Below are 20,719 nucleotides of genomic sequence, written 5' to 3'. Positions count from 1 at the left end.
CTCCAAGATACAGGGATAGACAGGCAGCATAGTCCGGTGGATACAGCGCTGTACTGGAGCTCAGGAGATGTGAGGTTTTATCCCTCCGGCTCTGCCACTGACCTGCCAAGTGAATTTGGGCAAGTCATTTCCCTTCCCTATGCCCCTTTCCCCTTGTATGGCTCATATATTTAGATTAGAACTCTGTGGGGCAAGGCCTGTCTCTTTGTACAGCACCTAGCACATTTGGGCTCCTATTTCAGTTGGGCCTCCTAGGTGCTGCCATAATACAAATTAATTAGTCATCGGGGCAAGACACCTGTCAATAAGCAGATGGTGCTGAGTTCCTCGTGCAGCTTGCCCATGCAAGCATCTCCCAGGAGATGTAGAATACAAAGTATTGCGGCCAAAGAGATGTGTGGCGAGTTGTGCAGGTTGGGAATGTTTTGACAAAATTCCTTTTCCCCTCCATCGGAAAATGCTGATTCATCAAAACCAAACCCTTTTGGAAGGAACGTATCCATTTCAACAAAGCTTTCGTCAGGAAGGTTTCCTCTGGTCGGGGGGGTGGGGGGGCGGAGGGGCAGACAGAGATGTCCCAGGAATAGCCTGATTCAGAGCAGGAGGTTGAACCTGGCTTTCCCTTATCCTGGCTGAGTGCCCTGAACACCAGGCAATAGGTATTCCCTCTCTCCCCGCTTCCCTTCCCTGCCCACCTCGGTTTTCAATTCATGAACATTTTTGAGAGGTCTTGACTTCGTCCCTGTGCAGAATGAGAAAGTTTTGAAATCTCAAGTTTTCCTGGGACAGGAAAATCTTTTGCTTCCCCTGGAGCATGAATAGTGTTTAACCAGAGGAGGTGGCAGCGGGGGAGGCGCTGGCTTGGAAAGCAAAGGGAGAGGAGGCGGGAGGGAAGGAAAGTAGCGTTGCTGGAGAAGGCGTGCAGAAGCCGTATTGTTTGGGGAAGTCTCTGCAGCCAGGGAGGCATCTGTTGTCCTATCGCCCTGATAAATCCCTTATCTTCTGCCTCACTCATGGTGACCTCTGGTTTATTTATCGACTGGGACACTGCCAGCAGAGTCTCTGCAGGGCTGCATTATTTATACACCTGTAAAGAAATGGAAACCCTTTCAGAGCCCTGGCCTGGGGCGTTCCCTATGGGCTGCTTCAGCGCTGTGGGCGTCAGAGGTTTGGTCCACACCCCTCACTGAGTTAATCCTGGATGTGTTGTTTTCATGACCCCTCTCTCCTCTGCTAATTCCCCCTTTCTAAAAGAGTCCATTCTTTGAGGAGGCCTGTTCTGTCGCTCCAACCCCAGCTGGAGAAAAGGCAGCGTGAGGGTGAACAGAGAAGCAGCTCAGCTGTGTGTGGGCAGGAGTCTGGGGATGGGCAGATGGCATGAGTGTCTCAGGTGGGGATAGTGCAGGGTGTCTGGTGGGTGAGGGTGATGGTGAAGATGGGTGATGTGGGTGTCTGGTGTCTCAGGGAGGGGTGTTGGTGCGGTTGCCTTGGGTGATGATGCAAGTGTCTCTGGTGGGCAGAGTGTGTTAGTAATTGGGTGTGTGGCACCATGTCTAGATGAGCCTGAGGCTGTGTCCATTTTCTCTCTCTCTTACAGGTCAGCACCATGCCCAGGCCAATCAGATCATGGAGGTTTCACCTCCGGAGGTCAAGGCCAAGTGTGACCTCTCCCTCCCACCCAACATCAATAACTCTCCCTTCTCCGTCTTCATGAGGTCTCACTTCCAGGTAGGATGCTGCTGATACCAGAAGCCACAGGGACCCTTCACTCTCTCCTGCCCCTTCATCTGCCTCCTCCCTGCTTGTTACTTCCCTACCCCCACCCCCGCGTCAGTGTTGTCTCCTCCTCTCCCTGCCTCTGCCAGTCTGCCCCAGATTCCACAGCGTTCTGCCTCTCCTCCGCTCTCTCGCATACTCATAGGTGCTGGAACTGCCGCACCCCCCGCTGGAAATGCTTTCCATTATATTCAGGGTTTACAGTTTGGTTCAATGACTCAGCAGCCCAGCTATACACATTGTTCTGGCTCCCCTGCCCGTACTGTCTCTGTTAGGATGCTTTCCTGGGCTCCGTAACCTCCTCAACTCACTGTTTCGGTACATGCCTGAATGTCGGGGGCTGCAGACACCCCCACAGGGGCTGCGTACATTGTCTGTGCTTTGTGTCCTCGTGGGCTGTGTCTATGGCACTGGGTTGTCACTAGGGGCTCTGCCTAGGAGTCTGATAAAGAACTGAGCCCCATGACAAGTCATCTGATGCCTCAGCCTGCTCTTTGCTCTTGTTTGTCTGGCACAGCTGGGAGAATGCAGAGTCCTGCTGTGGACTCCGGCTCTCTCCTAGGGCTTGTAGCAGGGGGGTACGCCCCAGCCATCGGCAATGCCAGCCATGAACTCCATCCTTTTTCACCTCCTAGGAGCCCAACTTCCCTGCCCTTGGACAGCCCCTGCAGCAGCCCTTAACCCGCCTGGAGGGCAAGGACACACAGGGTGCTCTGGAGATCAACAAACTGGTGAGTGCAGGGAGCACGGGTGCAGCTAGCCTACAATATCGGACAATCCCAAAGCAACCCCACTGCCTTTTTTAGTGGGGCATTAGTGAAATATGAAGGCACATTATGCAGGCACTCTGCTCCTCTAGAAGCTTTCTGTCTCCCGAAGCGGAGGGGCTTTGCTGGTGTTCACAGGACTCCGAGCACAGTGGTACCCCCAGAAGGAAAGTCATGTGGTCTAGAGGTGACAGCAAAAGAACTGACAGCCAGGAGGACCCTGGATTTATATGCAGCAAGTCACTCGCTCGCTGTTTGCCTGTGGGCAGGTCCCCTGACCTCCCTAAGCCTCATTCAAACAAGCTGGAAGACAGGAGGGAGGGTGGGATTTGAGCTGAGCTTTTCTGGGGAAGTAAATTGGCTAATGATATGTCCTCACTGCAGCGTTAATGCTGGCAATGGGCACCCTAGTGGGAGCAGCTGTGCTGCAAAGCCACACATGAGATACTGTGTTCTCACTGGTGCTGTGTCACCCTTGTACATCACATGGGCTTCTGGGGGCATATCCCATGGTTCTTAGCCCTGCACCAAACTGAGCCGCTCTTTCGTTCCTTCCCAGTGAAGGGTGGTGAATGTCTGTCCTTCTGGGTGCATGGGGGGGAACTGTGGAAAGGCAGTGCAGGGCTATCAACACTCTAGTGGTTTAGCCTGCATCCACACAGCAAAGGGGGGTGGGTTACCAGCTTGATTGAAAGCACTTTAGCCTACAGCCCCAGCTGGGCCAGCTAGCCTGGGTTGGGTGAGAGTTTTGTATGTGAATGGGGGTGGGGGGAAGTAGTTAGGGGCAACACCCTGTGGGGACAGAGAAGCGACTATGTTAACTTTAAATTGTATGACATGAGAGGTTGTTATGGGGTACGAATAAAGTGAAATTGTCTGTTGGGACATATTGTTGTTGGTTGGAGATCAAAAGCACATATGCTACTGGGGGCACAGAGTCACAGAGATTTGGATTCCCGAATGGAAGCTCCCCCAGATGGGAGAATTGAAGGGTCATGGCTGGCCCAGGAGGAGAGAAGGTGCAGGATCACAGCGGGGGTTGGGAAGCTGGGCTGTGATCAGGAAGAGAAGGCTCTGGTAAGATTAGCAGTGGGAAGTAGAAGGGTTACTGAGCACTATTATGAGGCTTGTTATGTTTACTCTGGTTAAATAAAACCCTAGTGGTTTTTCAAAGCCAACCATGGGAAGCATAGTCTGTCAGGGTGGGGAGATTTGAAGAGGGCCCTCAAAATAGTTAGGAAAAGCGGCCAGGATCACCTGATCTATTTAAAGGCAAGTATCCCGAGAGGAGGGGGTAGGAGGGCTGTACTAAAGGTAAACATCTCTACTAATGCTTACATCTGAAGGTGTGTTATGGGGCTAATTATATAGATCTGATCGAACATGTGAGAAAGACAAACCACTGGGAAGGGTTGGAGTGAGGGAGGTCGGAGTTACAGCAATACAGTCGTGCAGTGACTCTCAGTGTAGACATGTGTACACCTGGATGGCTCAAAGTTTAATGAGACTTTGAGCATGGCTGCTGTTCCTTTCCATTATGTTGCATTTTGCAGCATTTGTGGCTTCCCTTCTAAGTGGTTTATTCTGTGATTGAGTCTATATATTTTTAATTCAGTCTTACAGTCCAGAGCTGTGACTTTACTCATGTTCTACTGTCTCTGGGAGGGAATTGTCTGTTTTCCTGTGTGGATGTGGAGTAGAGATTTTTGTTTAAAGAAGGGACTCTGCCTCTTTGCTATGTGTGAAAAATACAGCATATCTTCTCCAAAATTACAGCACTTACTCTTTCAGTACAGTATGGATGTTCTCAGAATTGACACGCAAATCTGTTGATGACTTTAGGAATTCAGTTACATTAAAAATTAATTAAGAAATGTAGCACTCTAAATCAGAACGTTCTTTTGTCTCCAAAGATCTCACTAACGGATCAGCACAGACTCTTCAAACTCCCAGGAGAGTAGAAATAATGAGGAAAAGGATAAATACTGTAACACGTTAAAAACATGTTGCCTGTGTACAAGATTTCAGTGAGTTTTAACTATATAGCAAGTTTGAAGAGTCTCTTCTGTTACCTTTGGAGACCAAAGAGTCTGTCTGTGTGCTACAAATTTTTAAAGGGCCTATTTTAGTATAATTGTAATTCCTAAACTTATTCATAGATATACTTGTGAATTCTCAGAACCTTCATTCCGTAGTCAAAGAGGAAGTGCTGTAATTTTGGGAAATAGATGCAGTGTTTTTCATACAAACCAGAGGTCAAAGGTCTGCTTTAAGTGCAATAATCAGCCCAGCCTTAACTATGGAGTTTTTACTAATAACTCCATTACACTTATTTTAATAAAAATATGACTGAATATATCACAGGTTACAGGAAACTTTATACACAACATTCTCTGCATAGTAAACACTGATGTGTACTTGAATTTAAAATGGATTATCTATAATCCTTTAAAGTGCAATTTGTTTAAGGTTTTAAGCGAATCATAGAATAAGCAAATCTTTTCAAGCAGTCAGCATTTTAAAACAAAATATGTTCTGCAACTTCCCCAAGAACAAGATTAATTTCATATGGATGCAAAATTTACCTGTGTTGAAAACTCCCCAATCCAGAACTTGTGTTGAATAATCCATGCCAAATTAACTCCCATTTTATTGCCTGAATTAACAGGCTGTTTGTTTCCATTACACTTAGCATTTTTAGTACAGTATATAGATCTCAGAGCTCTTCACAAGGACTGGGTGAGCATCATTTCCTTCACTGTACAGACAGGTGAACTGTAGCCCAGAGACGGAAGGTGACTCCCCCAAGACCACACAGCAGGTCAATGGCAGAGTCAGGAATATAGCTTAGGAGTCGCTGGCTCCCAGTCTGATGCCCTAGCCCCAGGACATGCTGCCTCCCAAATTCTCCTAAACCTTGGGAGTGCCTGAAATCTGAACCCCAATTCAGATCTGAATTTTGTAGAGGGCTCCTGGGGCCAGTTGATCCTCCTAGTTCAGATGTCTCCAGAAATGAGAGGTACCTGCAATTGGAGTTTGGGTCGGAATGTTTCGGTTTCAGCCCCTTGCTGTTTTTCCATTGGGCTTCTTTTAGATCCTGCGGTTCGTCGGGGACAGGAACCTCCAGAGCTGGCAGGAAGTACTCCTGGGTAACTACATCGCCAGCCGAGGGCTAGGCAACCCAGCCCTGCGCAACGAGATTCTGAGTCAGGTGGTCAGCCAGGTGTGGAAGAACCCAGACACAGAGCAGAGCAAGCAAGGCTATGCTCTGATGGCTGCCCTCCTGAGTGCATTTACCCCTTTGCCAGCACTGGAGAAACCCTTGCTGAAGTAAGAAAGGGGGAGAGATTGCTCCTTTTCTATTGCTGTTTCCAGAGAGAAGGAGCATGTATTAAAGGCAGCTGCCTGGTTTGCAGGTTCGTGTCAGACCACGGGCTGGAAGGCTACAATGCTGTTTGCCAGCACAAGATCCTCACAGCAATGCAGCAGACAGACATGGACCCCGAGGTCTCCCGTGCCCATCCTCCCACTCTGTTGGAGTGGACTGCTAACCAGAGGAGAGGGAAGATGGTGCTGGACGTTTTCACCTATAATGGTAACTAGCGCCTGCCCTCCTCAACTTTGAACCCCTACAAGGCCTCTGCTGATGCAGGAATTAGAAAGGGGGCTCAGAAAATCCTTCCCGTGGCTGGAAGTAGGCACAAGACCTGTGCCACTTGCTGGCCTGAGCATGAGGGTTTCAATCAGGTGCCCAGCCCCTCCCAAAGTCAGAGATTCAGGGTCTTGCCTGTTGTAGAGACAGAGGCTGGATGCTCATCTAGAGCCTGATCCAAAGTTTCAGTTCTTTTGAGTTGGGCCCGTCTAGGGATTGGTGCCCTGGCTGCAGACATCACTGGCTGCTCCTGCTCCGGCTAGAACAAAATCTCCCTCTTCCCCTGCTCCCCATTGCTTTGTGTCCCCCAGCATGAGTCACTTTCCCTGCTGCTCACAGGTTAGCTGAACCTCCCCCCCGGCTTTTTTCCCTCCCCCAAAACATTTCCATTCCAATGTACTTTCTTTGTAATATAGTGTGTGCTCGGCACCTCTGCAAACCAGGTCTCAGGTGACACAAGTTGGGCTTCTGCAGCGAGTGACTACAGGCACCTGGCTACCGATTAGAGCTTATTCTGGGCTCCAGAATGCCCTGGCATTGGCAAGCACACAATAATTATGGAGGCCCCATGTGCTAGTCCAGAGAGGGCCCCCGGGGAGAGTGTTCAACCTGCTCTCGGCCCCTCTGAGTCTCCTTAGCAGCCCGTGTGTGAGATCCTCCAACAGGGCTCTCCGCATGCCACCATCTTGTGCCGTTTTTAGTTTTGTGGAAGGCTCTGTGCTGACTCTCTCTCTCCTGGGCTAGAGGAAACGTTCTCTGCTGAAGTAGAGTCCTGGACAACAGGGGAACAGTACGCAGGCTGGATCCTGAGTTCAAGGTACAGTCCAAGGGGGGAGTGCTATTGTTCTTTGGGTTCACATTGGACAGGGCTGCAGGCCAGGAGTAATGCATTCATCCCTGGAATAGCTGCATTTCCCACCTCTCTCCAGTACCTGTGCATGGGATTGCACTGTTTATACCTCCAATAACATAAGAATTGCCAGACTGGCCCATTTAACCCAAGATCGCACTTCTGAATGTGGCCAGCACCAGCTGCTTCAGAGGAAGTTGAAAGAAACCCCATACTGGACAATTATAGAATACAAGGGAATGATTCTTCCTGACCCCAGGCCGTTGCTGGTTGGCTCCTGCCCTGAAGCATGAGAGTTTACATCCATTATTTCAGAACAGAATTCTGTGAATAACTTGGGCTCCTGAGCCTCTCTGGACTGAACAGTTCTAACTCCGAATGGTTTAGTACTTTGGGAAGTGGTTGGGATTGGATGGAAGGGAAGAGATTGAAAGGTGAGGGTGTGGGGGGAAGGAGGTGTCAAGGACTCCAGGATATGGCATGGAGCCTCCTATGACTTTCTCTTTTGCATTCCTTTTTAACACTGATGTGCAGATGCAGCCTGCTGTGTGTGGGGTGTGTGTGTGTGCAGATGATGAACCTGGAAAGGGTGGTAGTGGTGAGAATAATAATGATTCATAGATCTCTTATAGCACTTTTCATCCATAGATCTCAAAGCACTTTACAAAGGAGGTCAGTATCATTGCCCACATTTTAAAGATGGGGAAACTGAGGCACAGGGCTGGGCAATGACTTACCTGAGGTCAACCAGCAGCCACTGGAAAACCCTGGAACAAAAGCCAGGTCTCCTGAGTCCCAGTCCTGTGTTCTGTTCACTCGGCCATACTGCCTTTGGGCAGGCCAGCAAGATGGGGCTGGTGAAACCCTGTCTGACAGAACCCAGTGAAGTGCTCTCAAGTCAGGAGGAGCTGTGTGTTTTCCGGTGTTGGTCCTAGCTCAGAGTGCAGGAAGAGAGGGAGGACCGTTGATCCCAGGGAGAGAACAGTTGGCCTTGGGGCATGGGAATCAGCAGATCTGGGTACAGTCGCTGGCTCTGCCAGATTCTCTGTCTGATCTTGGGCACATCACTTAATCACTCTGTGTCTCACTCTCCCCCTCTGAACAACAGGGATGGTGATCTGTCCCTCACAGGGGGCTATGAGAGGCTGTGAGATCCATATATGCTGGTGGAGGGTTAGAGTTAGCTGGGGGCTGTGTGGAGTCTGCTGAGGGGAGGAATAACCATCCTGGACTAGAAAAAAATGGCACTAGGGGAAGGAAATTGAACTCTTTCTTCTTCTCACCACGTCTCTCTCCCTCGTACCCTTCCCCTGGCCCTGGTGTTCCTCTGCACTGACTCTGGCATTCTCTTCCTCTCTCCCTCTCTCCCGTTCTCAGGGGTTTAGATAAGGAGCCTCGAGGGTGGTCCGTCTCCATGCTCACAGGCGAGGTGTGGCAGGACCTGCCCGGCTGTGACTTCGTGCTGGATCTCATTGGAGAGATGGAGGAGGCTGGCCACCCTTCCCTGTCCTCGGCTGACTATCCCATCACACCCGAGTGGGAAGGGAGCCCGTCCCGGAGCGCCTCTCTGGACATGTGAGTGCCCCTTGCCGCTTCCCAAGCATACATCCCCACTCCCAGCCATAGGCACCAACTTCTCCTGGTGCCAGTGGGTGCTGGTGTCCCCCCACCCTGACTGCACCCCTACCCCTGCCCCACCCCATCCCAACCCCTTCCCCAAAGTTTCCTTCCCAACCCTGCCCCCTCCCTGCCCCTTTTGGATCCCTTCCCCAAATCCCCACCCAGGCCCTGCCTCCTCCCCTGAATGTGCTGCATTCCCACTCCTGCCTGCTCCCTCTCACAGCTTATTATGCTGCAAAACAGCTGTTTTGTGGTGGCAAGCCTGGGAGGAGAAGTGGGGATGCGACGTGCTCAGGGGAGGAGTCAGAGGTGAGCTTGGGGGTCGGGGGGGGAAGCTTAGCTGCCGGTGGGTGGAGATCGGCGCCTATGCTCCCAGCACTTGGTGCTTTTCTCAATTCTCTGACTTTCCCTCTGACAGAATGGACTGGGACATCCCTCCTGCACCAGGCATTCAGGCTCCATCTCTCCCTCCTCCCTTTCTGCCGCCATCCTTGGACGCTGAGAGCACCTACTCAGGTGAGCTCCTCCCCAGGAGCGAGGCAGGGACAGAGTAGACGCCAGTGCCCGGGTGGCCGAAGTCAGCAGCATTCAGGGAGGCAGGGGGTGGGGGAGGGCTCATACCCAGTGTAACAAGACTGGGGAAGGGAGGGAGGGACTATTCCACCCCTAACTGGTGACTGGACCCTTGTTTACTCCCAGGGCTGGGAGTCCAAGGCGTCCCGAGGACCCCCAAAGGCCTAGAGCACTATGTGGATGACCTCTTCGACCCAGTGCTCCATCAAGGGTCCAGAGTGCCAGTAAGTCTCACGTTGCTTCCTCCCCTCTGTCTGCCTACAGCTGCCTTTCCTTCCCTCTCTCCCTCCTTCTCCCTGTGTCAGTCTGTATGTTCCTTCCCTGAAGTTCAGCTCTGTGGGATGGGGAGATGTGATTCCCAGCATGCCTGTGTGTGGCTGTCTGTCCTGGTTTACAACCTGTCTGTCAATCTGCCCCAACCCCTGTCCTGGTGAGCCCTGTAATGCTGGGCTCTCTCTCTGTAGGATATGGAGAATGGCAGGAGCCTGGCTGGACGCATGAAAGGAGGTGGAAAAATTGGACCCACTCAGCAAGGAGCGTTTCCTTCTGCAGGTCAGTAGAGGAAGGGTGAGCATCCTGGGTCAGCACGTGGAGAGGCTGTGGCAGGGACTGCTGCTGGGTCGTAGAGGTGTGTGAGCTAGTGTGGGCTAGCTGATCTCTAGGATGTGGTGAGGCCACGTGCTAGACTGATTCACAGTGTGTTCTGGAGTGGGTCAGTGCATGCCTCAGGTGGCTGTAACGCTCTGGGGAGTAGCCCTGCTGGCTACTGAACATAAGAATGGCCCTACTGGGTCAGACCAATGGTCCATCTAGGCCAGTAGCCTGTCGTCCAACAGTGGCCAATGCCAGGTGCTTCAGAGGGAATAAACAGAACAAGTAATTGTCAAGTGATCCATCCCGTCGCTCATTCCTAGCTTCTGGCAAACAGAGGTTAGGAACACCATCCCTGCCCATCCTGGCTAATAACCATTGATGGACCTATCCGCCATGAATTTATCTAGTGCTTTTTTGAACCCTGATATGGTCTTGGCCTTCACAAGATCCTCTGGCAAGGACTTCCGCAGGTTGAGTGTGCATTGTGTGAAGAAATACTTCCTTTTATTTGTTTTAAACCTGCTGCCTATTAATTTCATTTAGTGACCTTTAGTTCTTGTGTTATGAGAAGTAATAAACAATGCTTCCTTATCTACTTTCTCTGTACCGTCATGATTTTATAGACCTCAGTCATATCTCCCCGTAGCCATCTCTTTTCCAAGAAACTGAAAAGTCCCAGTTTTACTAAGCTGTTCCACACCCCTAATAATTTTTGTTACCCTTTTCTGAACCTTTTCCAATTCCAATATCTTTTTTGAGATGGGGCGACCACATCTGCGCACAGTATTCAAGATGTGGGCTTACCATGAATTTATATAGAGGCAAAATGATATTTTCTGTCCTATTATCTATTCCTTTCTTAATTATTCCCAGCCTTCGGTTTACTTTTTTAACTGCCGCTGCACATTGAATGGGTGTTTTCAGATAACTATGTGCAATGACTCCAAGATCTTTCTTGAGTGGTAAAAGCTAATTTAGACCCCATCATTTGATATGTCTAGTTGGGATTATGCTTTCCAATGTGGATTACTTTGTATTTATCAACATTAAATTTCATTTGCCATTTTGTTACCCAGTCACCCAGTTTTGAGACATCCTTTTGTAGCTCTTCACCATCTGCCTGGGACTTAACTATCTTTAGTAATTTTGTATCATCTGCAAATTTTGTCACCTCACTGTTTATCCCTTTTTCCATATCATTTATGAATATGTTGAATAGGACTGGTCCCAGTACAGACCCCTCAGGGACGCCTCTATTTACCTCTCTCCATTCTGAAAACTGACCATTTATATCTACCCTTTATACCTATCCTCTACTGCATAGAGAGTGCCATCGTGCTCCTCTCCCAAAGTCAGATTGGCCCGGGGCCTTCCACCAACAACACCACCGAGTTGCTGTGCTCAATGTCTCCTCCTGCAAGGAGTCTGACACCTTTCTCCACGTTGAACCTGGAGAAGGCTTGTCCCTTCCCCAGCCCATGAACACATCAGTGGTATCTCGGATCCACCTTAGCCCTTCCCACAGCACTAAACAGACCCAACAGGCTCCACAATGTTGGCTGTCTCTGAGTGGAGGATTTTAATCTCCCTTATTGCTTCCTCCCAGCCTTCCCCATCATCCCGAGCTATTCAGAGGGTTAGTAAGTCTGAACCTTTCAGGTTCTCACTCTTGCGTTTGAATGTGTTTGTTCTCATTCTCTCTCTCTCTGTTTTTTTTGCCTGTTAGCTTGGAGTTCAGGTTATACCTCTGTGGGGCATGGCCAAGTGGTGCCGTGGGAATACTTGTGGCTGTTGCAACACATGGGAAGCAGACATATGGGCAGCTTAATGATTATTGCCAGTCTATGAGACAGCTGTGATGGGGAATCAGTGGCTATTGCAGATCTTTGGGGCATGGCCATAGGATGCATTTGTGGCTGTTACAAATCACGGTGGCATGGCCAATTGCCAGACATGACTAGTTAACAAATCAGCTAGGCACGTGGGCTCTCTTGTGGTGTTTTAAAATGGGTTGGAATGGGACCATGGGGCAGGTCTGTACTGTTCTGTGGCTCTGTGACAGGGTGTGAACCCCTCCTGTTCTCTGCTAGCAGTGATCACGGCCTGGATGCCACAAGAGTTACCAGCTTTATGCACAGCAGCCTTCCTATTTCATAGCCTGGTGCACAGCAGGGGCTTATTCCAGGAGAGAGAAGACACTTTTTCCCAGCATCCCATGCTGATGCTCTGTTCTGTGTCTGCCATGGTCTGTTTGCCTGTCCAGCCACGTTGCGGGGTGGGGGCCTATCAATGCACTGGATGTGTCAGGTCCAGAGAGCTTTGCCCATCAGTTGGAGACATTCTCCTTTGTAAACAGAAATCCTGCAGACCTGGATTCCTGGGATCAATAGCTTCCTGGTTGGGCTGGGACGAGGGGTGCAGAGTGAGGCTAGGTAGGGGGCAGTGTCCAGAGCATGCTGTTGAGTGGGGTTAGTGTGTGTTAATCTGCCAGGTGTCCCCTCCCGCTTGGCCAGTTTTCCTGACAGTTTGCTCTGCCTGGGTTGTTGCTGTGTAGCCTGCTGGGAGTGATGGGAAGCCCCTTTGCATGTCACTGTCCTCTGTACACATTGGCAGTGCCAACGGTAGCAGGTCTGCATGGGGCGCTGCCTGGGACAGGAAGCGCTTTCCTACTTGGGAGTCACTGACCGTGATGGTTGCCCTTGTGGCATCTTTCCACCTAGGCTACCCTGGAATGATGCAAGTACCAGCTTACCAACCCATCCCAATGATGGGTGGAATGATGCCAGCACCCATGCCAATGATGCCAGCACCCATGCCAGGTAACAAAATGCAAAAATGGCCCAGTAAATAAAAGGAGTGGTACAGTTTTTGGAATGAGGGGGTGGGCGGGTGTTGAGTGAATACATTTACACAGGGCCTTTCACCCTTGCGGTCCCTTCGAACTCTCTGATTCTATGATACACTTTACAAATGACACGTACAGGAGTTGCAGCAGCCACCCCTGTGTTGGAGCATGGCTGTTCAGCAGCCCTACAGCCACACACGATAGTTTAGAGCAGGAAATGGAAAATGTGTGTCATATCCAACTGAAAGTGCAGGAGGGGCTTAGGGCAGGAGGCAGAGTATAGTCACCCAACCTGGAGTGGCCCAGGACAATCTCTTGTTTGTTTGGAGGTGGGAAAGCTAAGAGGTAGCCTCCTGGGGTGGGCTCGGTTCTGCCATGTGCACCTCGTGCTCAGGCTCTGATTTCCATTTGCCCCTGCATTAGACTCACCGCTTGCACCCTGGGCACTTCTGTGTCCCCAGCCTGATGTGCAGGGGACCCTTGTGGGCACTCGCCTGCCTCACCAGGAGGGCAGCTGCATTTGCCCCGTGATTCTTTATCGTGTCGTCTCTCTCTCTCAGCTATGGTTGCGCCCCAGCCAATGGTCCCAGCTGTGGATCCCAATCAGCTTGCAGCACAACAGCAAGCCTTTATCAACCAGCAGGCCATGCTCATGGTGAGTGGAAGGGAATGTGGGAGGGGGCACATCTCTCTGACAAGAGAATGCACCAGAGTGAATGCACTGAGAAGGCTGAGCTTCAATCCCTTCCCCATTGAGCCTAGTCTAGCTTGGCCCTGACATGCTGCATTTCTCTGCTGTGTGCCTCTGAGGGTATTAACTGGTGTGTGTGTGCATGTGTGTAAGGATTTAATCACTTAAGCCTGTGAAGTGAGGAACCTTTATTATCCTCATTGTGCAGAAGGGGAAACCGAGGCACACAGCGGCTAAGTGACTTGCCCATGGCCACGCTGTGGGTGAGTGGCAGAGCTGGGAATAGACCACAGGAATCCCCAGCTCTAAGCACTAGATCAAAAGCCCAAAGCAGCCAACCGGGGAGTCACTCGGGATACAAATCCTGAAGCATCTCTTTCTGTCTGGTCCTGTGTGTATTTACTCAGTAGCCTAGCACCTGACAGTATGTTAACCCTCTCTGAGAGAACAACTTATCACTAAGAGCTTTACGTGGATGGTGTGGTGGGGATCCAGAGTTCCTTGAACATGCCTGCTCGGGCCATGGTGGGTCTGCAAGGGAGATTTAGGTTGGACATTAGGAAAAAGTTCCTAACTGTCAGGGTGGTTAAACACTGGAATAAATTGCCTAGGGAGGTTGTGGAATCTCCATCACTGGAGATATTTAAGAGTAGGTTAGATAAATGTCTATCAGGGATGGTCTAGACAGTATTTGGTCCTGCCATGAGGGCAGGGGACTGGATTCGATGACCTCTCGAGGTCCCTTCCAGTTCTAGAATCTATGAATCTATGGACCTGCCTTAGCCCATAACACTGGGGAGCCCCAAAAAGTTACATCAATGGGCCTGTTTAGGAGATGAGTGATTCTGTGCCTCCTCGGGGAAGAATGGGGAAGGTTTGCGCCGTCTCCAGTCTGTGGGTATGCAGAGGTCATGGAGACTTGGATTTCTTCTTCCAGGCTCAGCAGATGACCCTTCAGGCCATGACAATTTCCCAGCAGCAGCAGCGACAGAGGTCTCCTGAGCCCTCAAGGCCAAAACGAGCCTTGACTCCACAACCAGCCCCAGCTCCAGCTCCAGCTCCAGCTCCAGCTCCAGTCCCAGCTCCAGCCCCAGCTCCAGCTCCTAAACCAAAGAAAACAAATAAAAGCAAGAATGCTGCACCAGCAGCTAAGACACCAGAGCCCCCGGCTGATGCAGCAGAACCGGTACCAGCCAGGCTGTCTCCAGCAGTGAACTGGGTTTCCATGTGACAATGCCCCTGTTCCTCCCGCAGCCTAGCGGAGGGGGAGGGGGTGGTAGAGAACCTCGCTCAGAGAGTTGTATACAGCTACCATGCTGAGTCCTGTCAAACTTCACTCACAGTGGATTAAAGATGCAGGGCCAAATGCTGGGGTGTGGGATTAGCCATTGATGTCAATGAAACTGCAGGGTTTGCCGCTTCATTCCCATCTGGCCTTGAGGTCCATGCAGACACTGCAGTTTCACTGACATTAATGTCAAAAATCTCAACACTCAGGCCATGTCTGTGCCACGGGGACTACACTGGCACAGCCATGGCGCCATTGCCATGCTGGCATAACGCTGTAGTGGAGACGCAGCCTACGCTGACAGACGGGGGGTTTCCATCACTGTAGTAACACAACCTCCCCAGGTGACGGTAGCTACACTGACAGCAGCATTCTTCTGCCCACCCAGCTGCGTCTCCTACCTTCAGCGCTTGGCGGGGGGGGGGGGGGGAATATTTTCAAAGCTCTGAGTGAAGTAGCTGGGTTATCTATGTTTTATGTGTAGACCAGGCCTGAATCCCTTGCATTGTCCTGCAGTTACCTGCCTTGGAGGTGGGGACAGGGGCTTCGCTCTGCTTCCTGCTGCCATCCTTGGTTCTGGGCTCAGGTTAGGGTTCCTTGGGGGTCGGGGGGGGGGGGGGGGCTGGGTCTCCCTAGGGGTGTGTGTGAGGGGAGGGCTCAGTGCAGCTCAGCAGGAATTATTGTCTATTTCATATAGCGCTGGCCGCACACTTCACACACATGCTTCGAAAAGAGTCCCGAACCTGGATCAATCCGAACGCTCCCGGAGTTGGGGGAAGTTCTGGATCTGGATCAGAGTCTGAACTGCACTGCTGGGCCCGATCTGTGTGTTTAAGAGAGAGAGAGGGAGGCACTAAGGGGATTACGTGGTCAGTCAGGACAGGGTAAATGCCCCATTCTTTTTGTGTGTCCATCAACAGTCCTAACTGGGCTTGTTCTGTGGGGCGGGTGTTGTAGATCCATGACTACCCAGAAGAACAGCTGACAGCCAGTGATGAGGACTCAATCTTTCGAGACACCTTCCAGCAGAAGCGAGAGTACTTCCAGAAAATGGGTAAGCTGCTGCCTGGCCATGAATCTGACCCCAGACGGGACCCAGCTTTCCCTAGCTTTAGCAGCCATGAGCCAGTCTGTTCCTGAGGCAGCTCCCCGTGCAGCACTGTGTGTGAAGCCCAGAACGGGAGCTGTAAGTGCAGAACTCATGCTGAGCCCTTTGTGAGCGGGGCTGAGCCTGGCCCGTGATGGACTGGGTTCTGGTTCGGAGCGGGAGGCTCACAGGTTTCCTGGGGTCTCCTGTTGGGTTTGGGAGTGTGTGTGACCCCCATGCAGAGCAAGTGATGCTTTACAACAGAACTCTGCCTGCTCCAGCAGCAGGGTGGAAAGCATATGGCCTGGCACCACCAGGCCCAGAAGGACCTTGCCTGCTCTGTGCTCACCCCCAGACCTCCTCTCCTTTCAGGACAGCAAAAAATCCAGTTGAAGAAAGTCAGGCCCCCTTCCAAGAGCTGGACCCCTCAAAAAAATCCACAGCAGGAGGAAGAGAGGTCCAGCCCAGAACCAGAGACAGGTGAGGTGTGCGCTGAGGAGGGTGTGAGACACTGGCAGGTGGAGAGCTCTCCCAATGCAGGCCCAGATCCTAAGGGGGCTGAGCACCTGTGCAGGAGCCTGCTTCCTTGGACTCTCAACAGAGTGTGAAGATCCTACTGTCTCTTGCCCAAGCTCTCCCCTAAGCCCCACGCGACCCCTCCTTGCAGCCCATGGAGCAGCAGTGCGGCCCCTGGAACTGTGTGCTAGTGGTCCCACTCCTCCCGACTGCGCAGGGTGCAGATGCCAGAAATCCTGCTCTCCCCCCATGCTGGTCCCACTGCTGCTGGGGCCTCCTGCACCTGCTGGTGACAGGGCAAGATGTGGGCAGCCATCCTTCTGATCTGGGAAGACCTGAATGGAGAACTTCTTCAGAGCTCCTCTGGAGGCCACTGTGCAACACACGAATGCCCCTTCCTTCCTGCCCCACTTCGGCTTTGAGCAGCTGTGAACCTAGCCTTGATCTCGTGCACAGTCGTACAGGGTTGCATGAGCATCAGTTGGTTCTGTGACCGCCCTGTTCAGCCTCTTGCAGTCCAGGCCTGGACCGAAGCAGCAGATTAGGAAGGACAAGGCCATGGGCTTTGGGGAACAGGGGTAGCTGGGAAAAAGTGATGGAGCCCCCAGGGCCACGAAGCCCCTGAGGGGAATAGGAGGCAGCTTTCAGTGCAGAGAGGGGGTTTCTCTTGTGCTGCTCACTGGCTCCATTGGTAAATGCCCTCCTGCCCTGCAGCCCCAGCACCCCCTTCGCCACCTCCCGCGCCAAAGCAAAAAGTGCAAGAGAAGAAAGCAAAGAAGGAGCCGTGCCCTGTGGTGGCTGCAGATCTGGCACCAAAGAGAGAGCCCAGCCGGGAGATCCGCAACATCATTAAGATGTACCAGAGCCGGCCAGCCCCAGAGCCACAGCCCATCGTGCCCATCAGGTGAGGGGTGGGGCAGGCAGGGAAGGGAAGGAATCAAGTCCCATGCTCTGTATGATGCATTGGTGCCTGTGTATAAACTGGACAGGTCTGTTTCCTCTTGCCCTCCAGGAGGCCATCCAAGTCCTTCCTGAAGAAGAGCGACCCCAAGAACGAAGCTCTGGCCAAGCTGGGGATGGCGAGCCTTCAGCCCCCCAAATCGGTGAGCACTTCCCCTGCCAGCCCTGAACCAGCAAACATCCTGTTCAGCTTCAACATCTTCCAATCTACCATCTAGTGGTTAGAGCAGGGGACTGGGATCCAGGACTCCTGGGTCCCACTCTTGACTCTGCCACTGGCTGGCTGTGTAACCCAACCTCTTTAGCTATACCACTCGCTTGGTAGGATGGGTCATGGTTCCTAATGCTCATTAATAAAGCCCTTGGTGATCCTTGGATGGGAAGACTCCGGCATCATGACTTCATGTTTTATATCAGTATGTATTCAGGGCTGACCTAGGGACAGACCAACCTGGGAGAGTTGCCCGCTCAGTGCTGGCTTGGCCCTGGGGATCCTGGCAAGGTGAGTTCTCTTTTCTACTCTGCTGTGGGTGGCTCCACCACTGAGCACTGGCCTATGCATGTCTGACTTTAATTAACTCCTGTCTGTGTGTAACCTCTCTGCCAGTTTATGGGGCTCCATATTGTTGCCCATGTGGTTCCTGCCCCAGGGCCTGGCAAGCTGCCCCTGCAGCTGCTTTCAGAGAGTATCCTACCCCTGAACCCCTGGAGACAGTGTGACTATATCTAAAATGCTTTCTCTCTCTGCTCCCAGCCCTCCTCGCTCAACAAGAACCCCAGAGGGGCTCCGCCCCCTCCGCCTGCCAAGAAGGGCCAGACCGCCACATCCATCAGGGAAAAGCAGCAGCCTCTCATGAACCTCTTTGGCCAGCAGCCAACCTCTCCGGTTGCTTCCCTCATCCCTCCACCTCCCCCATGCCTGCCCCCACCCCTTCCACCTGCTGACCAAGCCACGCAGCAATCTGAGCCAAAAGGTGAGCGAGGCCCTTGCATTCCACACCCTTCCCCTTCAGTGGTGTGTGCAGAATGAGTTTGGTGGGTCTTAGACCAGTTCCCAGTGGTCACGTGGCCATGTGCTAATTGATCTCCTGCTGTCAGCCGACAGACCCAGGAGTGAACAGGCTGTGGGACCTGAAACAGCCTCCGTCCCGAAGAGCCGGCCCTTCGGCTCTGGCTGAGGCATCCCAGTTGTGTGGCGTCAGGGAATCTCACGCTGCTGCTGCAGGTGAAACGAGGGCCTCACCATCCGGTGTCGTGGACTGAGCCACCTTGGCCAGCAGTAAATTGGCTTGGCAGTGCAATGGAATGCAATCGGTAGAAACGTCAGAGGGGCTGGGCGGATATTAAAACTGAAACTAAGAAAAGCCAAGGACCTTTGGGCTGAAGCTCTGCCAAAGTCCAGCCAAGTTTCAGTAAGAAACTCGTTATCAAAGCTGCAATTAAAGTGGTGACGGACTTTGGAATGGTGAGGAATGTGAAGTACAGGGATTCTGCCTTTCAAAGCCCTCCCAAGGGGCTGGGCTTCTTCTGCATCACAGCCCACCCCAAAGCACTCGGAGAAACCGACTGATGTGTCTGAGAGGCAGCATTGTTGAGTGGTTAGAGCATAGGCCTGGGAGACGGATCCGGCCTCTATTCCTGGCTCTGCCATTTAGGCCTGGGCTGCACTTAAAACTGAGGTTGACATAGCTACAGTGCTCAGGGGTGTGAAAAATCCACACTGCTGAGCACCACAGCCATGTCAACTGAACCCCTAGTGTAGACACAGCTAGATGGAAGAATGTTTCCATCAACCTAGCTGCAGTTGCCTGGGGAGGTGGGAAAAACCCCTTCCATCGCTGCAGGCTCCATCTGTGCTACGGGGCCATAGTGCCCTAGCTATGCCATTATAGTCCCCATAGTGTAGACACAGTCTTGCTTGCTGTGTGGAGTCTCTGTCAGTCTACAAAATGGAGCGATCCTTACTTTGCAGAGGAGTTGGGATGTGCCCATTAAATTCTATGGGAGTTTTGCCTTGGATTACAACAGGAGCTATTCATTCATAAATATTCATCAAGTGCTTTGCTGGCCTCAAGGGGGGAGAGTGCTAATGATGTGCAAAGCACTATTGTCACTGCAAATAAACGCTCCATTTGTATTGCATCCTCCACAAGTATCTTCTTGCATGGCAATTATCATGGGGCAGAAATTGCTCTGTTGTAGACTACTGCCTCTCCTGGCTCTCCCACCCATTCTAAAAATGCAGGAATGTCCAGGCAAACCAAGCAATATGAAAATGCCTAAGTGAATATAATGGGAGTCTTAACCTTGGGATATCTTTAGTCTGCGGGCCGTCTCCAAACTCTGAGGTGTCAAAGTTGAGACCTTTTAGATATAAACATGCATAACTTTAAAACTGCCCAGCTGATTGTCTTCAAACCTAGATTGTTTAGTCGATCTCCTGGAGAATTAAAAATCAAGCCAAGTGTGAAGACCTTACATGGCATACTGGTAACTCACTGTCTGTAAGATTGCATAAGAGTTTCTATTAGATCATTTGACAAACAATCATTTTATAATGGCATAAAGTGAGGCCATATTCCAACGTGTAAGCATAAGAGGGCAGCTGTTCCATCTGGAACTCTCAAGTTCCTCATTTCTCCCCCTGGAATGGACTTTGCATATGTAACACCGTGTATAAACATTGCCAGGCATGCCTGATAAGTCATGCCATTATCCATTTAATGCGTGCGGTCACGTGTTTAGTGAGCACAGGCTGGTCACTGATTTCTGAAACTGTAGCCCTTTGAGAGGATGCAGCACTGCCTTCCTGTCCTGGCGAGTCTTTGGCTGGGGCACTGCGTTCCCATGGTGGCACAGAGCTCCCCTGACTGTCCTTTCCTCCCATCCAGGCTCTGCTTGGACAATGGCAGAAGAAGATGCCAGCATCAAGACACAGCTCTACAAGCTCACTGCCAGCGTCAGCTTCTCATACACCTCCACACCTTGGAAAATCTTCCTCCGCAAAGAGGTATGGTCTGTCGCCCGGGGGTTCCCGCTGCAAGGATGTGCGCCAGCTGTGGAAGGGAGGGGTGTAGTCACTCCCCACAATCTGCAGCCATAGGGAAACTTTGCTTTGCCTTGTGCCCCATCTGTGCTGGAGACAGTACAAAGCCAGCTGCAGTGGTATGCCCAGCATGACCCAGTGAGTAGGGAAGGCACTGAACTGGGAATCAGGACCCAGATCCCTTGTTCCCAGCTTGCTGTGTGTCCCTGGGCAAATCACTGCCACTTTCTATGCCTCAGTTTCCCCATGTGTGGTTGCCCACCTTTGTAAAGTGTGAGTGATGGAGGAAAAGCCCATATAAGCAGCCTATTTCTGTAAGCTGCCTCTTTCTTCCTGGATCCCGGCCATCCCACCTGCCACATAGGGGGTGTTCCACTTTGTAACACAGTGTCTTTGGGAAATAGACCCATACCAGAGGATGGATAGGGCTCTTGCAGAGCTGCAAGCAGGGCAT

General features: G+C 51.6%; 1 protein-coding gene across 1 annotated transcript in view; it reads left to right on the top strand.

The window, feature by feature from the left end:
* Positions 1 to 20,719, top strand: part of MYO15B (myosin XVB) — an 82,531-nt gene that overhangs the window by 42,703 nt on the left and 19,109 nt on the right. Inside the window, 20 exon segments of the mRNA XM_075072062.1 lie at positions 1,598 to 1,728; positions 2,412 to 2,507; positions 5,638 to 5,873; positions 5,960 to 6,138; positions 6,940 to 7,012; positions 8,423 to 8,620; positions 9,084 to 9,181; positions 9,365 to 9,462; positions 9,703 to 9,790; positions 12,553 to 12,651; positions 13,238 to 13,332; positions 14,306 to 14,407; positions 14,474 to 14,554; positions 15,614 to 15,710; positions 16,116 to 16,223; positions 16,974 to 17,163; positions 17,275 to 17,362; positions 17,974 to 18,193; positions 18,278 to 18,292; positions 20,132 to 20,229. Of these exon segments, the coding sequence (XP_074928163.1) occupies positions 1,598 to 1,728; positions 2,412 to 2,507; positions 5,638 to 5,873; positions 5,960 to 6,138; positions 6,940 to 7,012; positions 8,423 to 8,620; positions 9,084 to 9,181; positions 9,365 to 9,462; positions 9,703 to 9,790; positions 12,553 to 12,651; positions 13,238 to 13,332; positions 14,306 to 14,407; positions 14,474 to 14,554; positions 15,614 to 15,710; positions 16,116 to 16,223; positions 16,974 to 17,163; positions 17,275 to 17,362; positions 17,974 to 18,193; positions 18,278 to 18,292; positions 20,132 to 20,229 (2,390 nt within the window).

Source organism: Chelonoidis abingdonii, chromosome 13 (genome assembly GCF_003597395.2).
Source record: "Chelonoidis abingdonii isolate Lonesome George chromosome 13, CheloAbing_2.0, whole genome shotgun sequence".
In the NCBI taxonomy this organism is placed as follows: Eukaryota; Metazoa; Chordata; order Testudines; family Testudinidae; genus Chelonoidis; species Chelonoidis abingdonii.
The sequence above is the reverse complement of the archived record's forward strand: the minus strand, read 5'-3'. Positions and strand labels throughout refer to the sequence as shown.